The sequence below is a fragment of the Zonotrichia albicollis genome, chromosome 9, assembly GCF_047830755.1.
Source record: "Zonotrichia albicollis isolate bZonAlb1 chromosome 9, bZonAlb1.hap1, whole genome shotgun sequence".
In the NCBI taxonomy this organism is placed as follows: Eukaryota; Metazoa; Chordata; class Aves; order Passeriformes; family Passerellidae; genus Zonotrichia; species Zonotrichia albicollis.
In genome coordinates, this window is record NC_133827.1 from 3062990 (window position 1) to 3070847 (window position 7858).

Consider the following 7858-nt stretch of genomic DNA (forward strand, 5'->3'; position numbering starts at 1 on the left):
CATCAGTGCTGCCCCAGCAGTGCCCATGGCCTGTCCCTGCTGCAGCCCCGGCACTGCCACCCCCAGGGCTGTGCCCGGCCCCGAGAGCACTCAGGCCCTGCAGCAACACCAGGGCCACCAGGGCAGCGGGGCAGGGCCACGGCAGCAGCCCTGGCAACACCAAGTGCTGCTGCTGCTGGGCACAGCTGCTGTGCCAGCCCTGATCTGCCCCAGCTCTGCACACAGACATTGCTGCTGCAGCTCCAGAGAAGGCAACAGAAGGGCATCTCTGCAGAAAATTTGCTGGCAGATCCTTTAGTTAATTTAAAGGCACCAAAGCTCATTGACACAGTCTGGGGCCACAGGGAAGGAGGAAAGAAACAAAATGAGAAATGGCAAAACCAATTATATTTATTAGTTAACAAGATTAAAAAAGTAAAATAAAAAGAGAAAGAACCTCCAAAATGAAACCAACAAGAAGGATCTAAGATGACTTTTATTTCAAGTGATTTGCAGAAATTGGCCAGCAGTTTATTGTTTCTGAAACCATCCAGTCATCAGTTTCCACACTGCAGCCTTGAGCTCCTGGTTTCTCAGGCTGTAGATGAGGGGATTCAGGGCTGGAGGCACCACTGAGTAAAGAACTGACAGGGTCACATCCAGGGATGGGGAGGAGATGGAGGGGGGTTTCAAGTGAGAAAACACAGCAGTGGTGATGAACAGAGAGACCACGGCCAGGTGAGGGAGGCAGGTGGAAAAGGCTTTGTGCCGTCCCTGCTCAGAGGGGATCCTCAGCACAGCCCTGAAGATGTGCACATAGGATAAAACAATGAACATAAAACATCCAAAAAATAAACAGGCACTAACAGCAAGAAGCTGAAGTTCCCTAAGATATGATTTGGCACAGGAGATCTTGAGGATCTGGGGGATTTCACAGAAGAACTGGCCCAGGGCATTGCCATGGCACAGGGGCAGAGAAAATGTATTGGCTGTGTGCATGAGAGCATTGAGAAAGGCACTGGCCCAGGCAGCTGCTGCCATGTGGGCACAAGCTCTGCTGCCCAGGAGGGTCCCATAGTGCAGGGGTTTGCAGATGGACACGTAGCGGTCGTAGCACATGATGGTCAGGAGGGAAAGCTCTGATCCAAGGAAGAAGATGAGCAGAAATAGCTGAGCAGCACATCCAGTGTAGGAGATGGTCCTGGTGTCCCAGAGGGAATTGTGCATGGCTTTGGGGACAGTGGTGCAGATGCAGCCCAGGTCAGCGAGGGCCAGGTTGAGCAGGAAGAAGAACATGGGCGTGTGCAGGTGGTGGCCTTGGTGTGCAGGTCGGGTCAGGCCTTGGTTTGTGGTGGGACAGAGCCGCGCCCCCAGCCCTGGCCCAGCAGAGCTGTCAATCACACAGCAGGGGGTGATGTTATCCCAGCTCTGATTAGCTTAGCTGCTAATCAGTCAATCACACACTGGCAGCTGGTGCTACCCTAGCTCATATTGGACAAGCAACTGGCAGTCCCACCCCAGGGGCGGGGCCATGAAGGCCCAGGGGGTTAAAAGCCAGACCATGAGGCCAGACTATGATCTGAGTCCTGCCTTCTCTTGGGGTTCCTCCCTTGGGGATGCTGGAATCTGAGCAGTTGGTACCTATGTGTGTGTCTTTCTCTGGATCTTCTGTCTTTCTGTTGTTCTCTATTCCTTCTCCTTCTAATCCTACTCACCTGGAACATTTTTGGTAACTTTACATGTTAAGGGTTAAAGGTTTTTAGGTTAAATGTGTGGGAATCCAGGGCACAGAGAATATTTTTCTGTCTGCTCTGAGGGGTCCTGACCCCCAGAGAAACACTGCCTTTAACCTTCCCTCATGGAGAGGACTTCCAGGACTTTGAGACAGATTAGAATTTACCAAAGTGTGAAATAAATTAAAAGGTTGTATACCATGTCCCTTGGGTGAGAAATTTATGTTTTGGGATTTTTAAGGGTCATCTAGATAGGAAGCAAAATGGAGGAATTTGGGTGTAGTCCCTTTCATCTTCTTCATCTACTCCATTTTCTGCAGTATTGGTGGCACAGGATGATTGGTCAAGGAAAGCACAGTGCAGAGATTATGTGGACAGTCAAGGGATGAGTTATTGGTCGATAAGGAGAGATAATATATGTTTTAAGAGTTAATTGGTAACTTTTAAAGACCTTGAAACCGAATATTTTGGGGCGATTTTGAGGTGTTTTTCTAGCATGCTAAGCCTGATGTGGACATCAATGCAAAACTTGAGATAATATAAAAATAAACTAGAAGCTGAAGACCAAAAAGGTCCTCTGCATCTCCTTTTATCTGGCACTGAACTGCTCCAGGATGGTTTCCCCCATCCAGGCAGCCCCCAGAATGGCCCAAGGTAAAACAAACATCAATAACTGGTACCCTGACAATATTTATAATAAGTTGGTTTTTCCATAAAGTTGTTTACTGAAGGGTGTTGCTTTAATTGGCCAATCACGTGAAATCTGTTGATTAAATGACCAATGAGGTCCACCTGTAGCAAAGCAAGGTGTAAAAGAAGAGGATTGAAAAAACAGGTGGCTTTTAGCCCTTAGATGTCTGATCTGAGTCTATGTCATCTCTGATTCAACGGTGACATTTGGGGATCCATGGAGGCTATTGGGGCTCCTTTCTGCACCCTGTGACCCAACAGGAGCTTCTCTAATAAATTTTGCCTGAAGGTCTCACTGTGCCCATGACATGAACCCCTGTGAGTGTCTGGGACATCCCGGCTCTTTGGCAGCCTGGGGACTCCTAGGATGTCACCGTGGACCCCCCATGAGTGTCTGTGACAGATCAGTGCCTTTGCAGTCCAAGGTCCCCTGGGATGTCACCATGGAATGGCTGTGACTGCCTCTGACCACAGGGCTCTTTACCATCCTCAGAAAGCCCTGGGAGGCCTCCATGGAGCCCCTGTGTCTACCTGTGACATTCCAGCTCTTGAACAGCCTGGAGACTCTTGGAAAGTCCCCATGGAACCCCTCTGAGGGCCTGTGACAAATCTGACCCTTAGCAGGCAACAATCACCAGGACCATGTTGCTATGCTCAGTTTCCATGGCAACCGTCACCAGCCCCATGTTGCTATGCTCAGTCCCTCGGCAGCTCCATGGAGACCCTTTGCCAGGGCTGGTTGCCATGGACACCAGCTCAGGCCTGAAGCCAGAGCCCATTGCCATGGTAACCATTTGCCCCATCCCCAAGCTCATGGGATCCCAGAACCACAGAATTGGCTGAGCTGGGAGGGACCCATCAGGATCCTCCAGTCCAACTGCTGGCCCTGCACAGGACACCCCAACAATGCCAGCCTGGGCCTGGCAGTGCTGTCCAAACGCTGCTGCAGCTCAGAGAGCCCTGGAGCTGGGACCCTTCCCTGGGGAGCCTGGGCAGGGCCCCAGCAGCCTCTGGGCAAAAACCTTTTCCTGACATCCAACCTGAGCCTGCCCCGACTCAGCTGCAGCCGTTCCCTCCACTCCTGTCCCTGGGCACCAGAGGGAAGAGGTTCCCACAGCCCCAGCCAGGGACCCGCTCCCAAGGCTGTTGCCATGGCCACCAGGGCTGGGACCAGCTGGGATGCTCGGTTTTCAGGGGCCGGGGTTCAGGAATGGGATACCCCAATTTCCTGCTCCCACTAAAACCGCCCTGCCCTCGCTGCCTCCCATGGAAAGCACAAAAGGCAAAGATCCTGGGCTGGGATAAGAACAATTTATTTGGAACAGCAACAAGAAAAGGAAGAAACAGAAGCAGAAACAATACTGATAAGAGATAAGAAAAAGGGAAAACTACAACACAACTGCCTGGCTCTTCCTGGCCACAATTTCCCCCTGCCTGGAAAGGACACCCTTCTCCTCAGGGAGAGAGAGGATCCCTTTCCTTACCCTGGCAATGTTCTGAGGCGAGACTGAATGTAATGACAGGGCCGTGGCCAGATCCTCATGTTCTTCAATCCCACATCAGATCATTGGCAGGGGCAGGAAAAGGGACAGCTGTCTTCCCAGAATGGATCACACGGAAAATGGATCACCAGGGCTCTTCCCAAAATGGGTCCTCCAATGGCAGATGAAACTGGAACTGGGCATGAAGTCCTTCTGGAGTCAGGGCTCTCGCCGGGCTTCCCTTACTGGTGCCTCTGCTGGTACATGGTCAAGTCAGAGTTCTGGGCGAAGCTCTTCCCACACTGGGAACACTCGTATGGCCTCTCCCCAGTGTGGATGCGCCGGTGCCTGATGAGGAAGAAGTTGTGCTTGAAGCCCTTCCCACAGTCAGGGCAGTGGAACGGCCTCTCGTCAGTGTGACTCCACTCATGCAGACGGAGATTTGAGCTGGTCTGAAACCTCTTCCCACACAGGGGACACTCATAGGGCCTCTCCCCAGTGTGGATGCGCTGGTGGATGATGAGGTGGGAGATGCGCTTGAAGCCCTTCCCATAGTCAGGGTAGCAGGAGGGCCTCTCATCCATGTGAATCCGCTGGTGGCGGAGGAGGTGAGAGCTGCTCTGAAACCTCTTCTGACACTGGGGACACTCATAGGGACTCTCCCCCGTGTGGATGCGTTGGTGGGTCACAAGGGTGGATCTGTAGCTGCAGCCCTTCCCACATTCCCCACACTTGTAGGCCCATTCCCTGGTGTGGATCATCTGGTGGCTGCTCTGCCTGAACCTCTTCCCTCACTCCAAGCACTTGTGGGACTTCTCCCCATCATGAAGCTGCTCCTGGGCCATCAGCTCTGACCTCTGGCAGGAGCTCTGTCCACCTTCCTGGCACAGGGTGGATCTTTCCTCAGAGCACCCTGGGCTGGGGTTGGAGCCCCTCCTCCTGTGGAATCTCTGGGAATTTTCCTCTCCATTCAATTCATGTGCCATGGAGCCTCTCAAAACAGCTGCTTCTATGAGGTTCTGCCATGGGGTTTTATCCTCCCTGGTCTTCATCCTCAGTTCCTTCCCTGGGGGAGGAAGGACAAGGAGAGGATGAGATTTGCCTCCATGCCAGAGGGACGGGGAAGGAGATCCCTCCAATGCATCCCCAGCAAGACGGGGTTGGCACTGGGGCTGTCCTGCAGCCAGGGGCCGTGCTGGGCTGGGAGCTGGAGGAGGAGAGAGGGGGAAAGGGCCACTGACTTCCTCCTCACCTGCCTGGGTGTCCTGGGGCATTGTGTCAGTTTGAAAAGACAGGTGTCTGCTAAGGAAGGCGGGAGACATCTTTGAAACGGAAAATGTTAATCCCTTCCCTTGGAATTATAATTTTCAAAGTAAGGGGCTGTCAAGCAAAATCTGTGGGAGGAGGAATAACAGTTCTTCGGTAGGAAAATTAAAAATACAAATGAAATAGTACTAAAAATCTACTTGCAGTGTCAGAATACAACCTGAAACCCTGTGGGTCAGAGTGTTGGTAGCACTCCTGTTAAAGGGTGGCTGCAGTGCTCCTGGAGTGACAGAGGTGGTTTTGTTAGAGCAGCGATCCTGCAGAAGGATGGAGTTTTCTTCTGAAGGTCCAGTGGTGGTGTAGATCAGCCTGGTCTTCCTTTGGGATCCAGTGGAGCTGAAAGCTGCTCTTCTGGGTGTCCTGTGGGAGAAGGCTGACTCTGTTGTTCATATCCTCAGATTATATCCAGGTAGGAATGTTTGGCTCCTCCCTCTGGGTGGAGTTTCTCACAATGGGATGATGTAATTTTTATCAGTGACACTCAATGGCCCATTACCAGAGGATATCTCCCTGGAGGAAGGATTCCTTGTGTAAGAGATAAAGTAAACTGCTCAATTAATAAATGATAATTGCCCCACCTTTAACAGATGGTAATTGAACACACACTCAGCTAAACCTGAGACACTGTTCCAGCCTTGGAAGGCAGGATTTGGTACCAGGACTTGTTAGGGAATGCAACCCTGACTGAAGGCAGAGATAGAATCTCCAGAGCCTGCAGCCAGAAATGCAAAGTTGTGTGATAATCATTTCAACATCTTCTCTTTTGGAATTATTTACTAATGATTATTTGCTTTGCCTATCTAATATTTTTGTAAATTTTTGAAAACTTGCATTATCTAAATTAGCCTGTTCCTTAATTTAAGTTGGTGTCTGTGTCTTTGGTGCTGGCCCTGCCCACCAGTGAAACAGGGCCTCATCCTGCCTAAGTGTTACCTGGGGAGACAAAAGCGCTCACTCCAAAATTCCCCCCTTCCTCCTTGTTCCCCCCATTTCATACACTGATCATGATGTGCTCTGGTCTGGGGTATCCCTGGGGTCAGCTGGGGTCACCTGTCCGGGCTCTGTCCCCTTGCAACCTCCCCCACACCCTCAGCCTCGCCCCAGCATGGCTGGACAAGGGGCAGGACAGGCCTTGGCTCAGTGCAAGGTCAGCAAGAACAAAACCATCTCTGTGTGCTCAGCCCTGTGCTCAGCACCCGGTCCCAGCATTTCCTCTGCTCCCACCCCGGACCCCCCCTTTCCCACCTTTCTGCCCCACGGCCCCCATAGCACCAGCTGACAATAAAGCAATTCTATGTCAATTCCAAGTTTCATTGGTTCCTGCACAGCTCCAGCTCAGCTGCTGGCAGGTTCCAATAAAAGAAAAGTGCAAATTCAGCCCAACACAGATATTATTAAAAGGAAGGGGAAGCTCTGTGTAGCTGTCACAAAGGTGAGAGAGATGAAGAGAATAATGATTCTCACATTTTCCAAGGAACTTAAGCCTGGGAATTCAGTAGTTAATTGGGAATTTAGCTACTGGAGCTGGGCTTCTTGTAGGACTTTCAGCAGCCCCTTGTGTTCCTCACCATGGGGTGAATGAACCTTGTCAGTCTTGCTGGTATCATTTGCTCCCTTTCCTCCAGTGATTTTAACAAACTTTTCAAGCAAGGACAACAAAATATTTCCTTTATACTGGCCACCCACAACAGCCATTTTTCTCATTAGTTCTCTCGTAGGTCGCTCAGAGGAAGCTGCATCCAAGTTTCAAGAGAGAACCACAACCTCCTCAGAGGAGGGAACCATGATGTTGTCAAAGGCACACAGAGAACAGCGCCTAAACACACTGTGCCAAAATAATGTTGCAATCTGGTTAAGAAGATTGTTAGAGAGATGCCTCTGCACCGATTAATGTGCTAACAAGACAAAATCCATCATGGATTTTATTGAACAATAAATGTGAAATAGAGAGAGTGTTGGAAAGAAAAAGAAAAGGGGAGAGAGCAAGGGAGTGACAGGGACAGAGACCTCCCTGGGGCAGGGCCAAGTGGGACATTGTCCCCTGTGTGTGCGGCCTTCCTGGGGTGGGGGTTTTACACCTGAGCCAGTTTGGGAAAGGGGGGTGGTGTTCACCCCCTGAGCAGGGATTACCCCACTGTTTCAGGTTGCCATGCAAGATGTAACCAAATGCACGTTTTCAATCCCCATCTTCATCAACTGCTATAAAAAGGCAGGCAGTGTTCTTTATCTCTTCCATGACTCAGCCCTGATAACGCCCTCCAGGGGAGATATCTTCTGTTAATGGGCCATTAAGTGTCACTGCAGGACTGATAAAATTCCATCATCCCATTGTGGGATGCTCCGCCCAGGGGGAGGATCCAAGCATTCCTACCTGGATATAAGCTGAGGCTTTCAACACCAGGAGCATCTTGCCTACTGGATTCCCAGAGGACAAGAGCTCCATAACCACCACTGGACCTTCAGGGGAAGACCAGACCCTTCTGCAGGATCACTGCTTTGAGAGAGTCACGTTCATCACTCCAACAGGACTGCAGCCACCATTAAATGTGACTGCTGCCAACACCCTGACCAACAGGGTGTCAGGTTATATCCTGACTCTCTCAGTTTAAGGCAGTGTTTCTGTATCATTGCCTTGATCTAAATTTTCTT

General features: G+C 50.9%; 1 protein-coding gene across 1 annotated transcript; it reads right to left on the reverse strand.

Moving 5' to 3' along the window:
- Nucleotides 1–510: 510 nt before the first annotated feature.
- LOC102069492 (olfactory receptor 14C36-like) lies at nt 511–1275 on the reverse strand. Its single transcript, XM_005497523.3, has one exon. The coding sequence runs from the start codon at nt 1273–1275 to the stop codon at nt 511–513; it is 765 nt and encodes a 254-aa protein (XP_005497580.2).
- Between the last annotated feature and the right edge of the window lie 6583 nt (nt 1276–7858).

Bases quoted from the DNA above. Each gene is read 5' to 3' on its own strand.
- LOC102069492 (XM_005497523.3), bottom strand. From the start codon at position 1,275: ATGTTCTTCTTCCTGCTCAACCTGGCCCTCGCTGACCTGGGCTGCATC.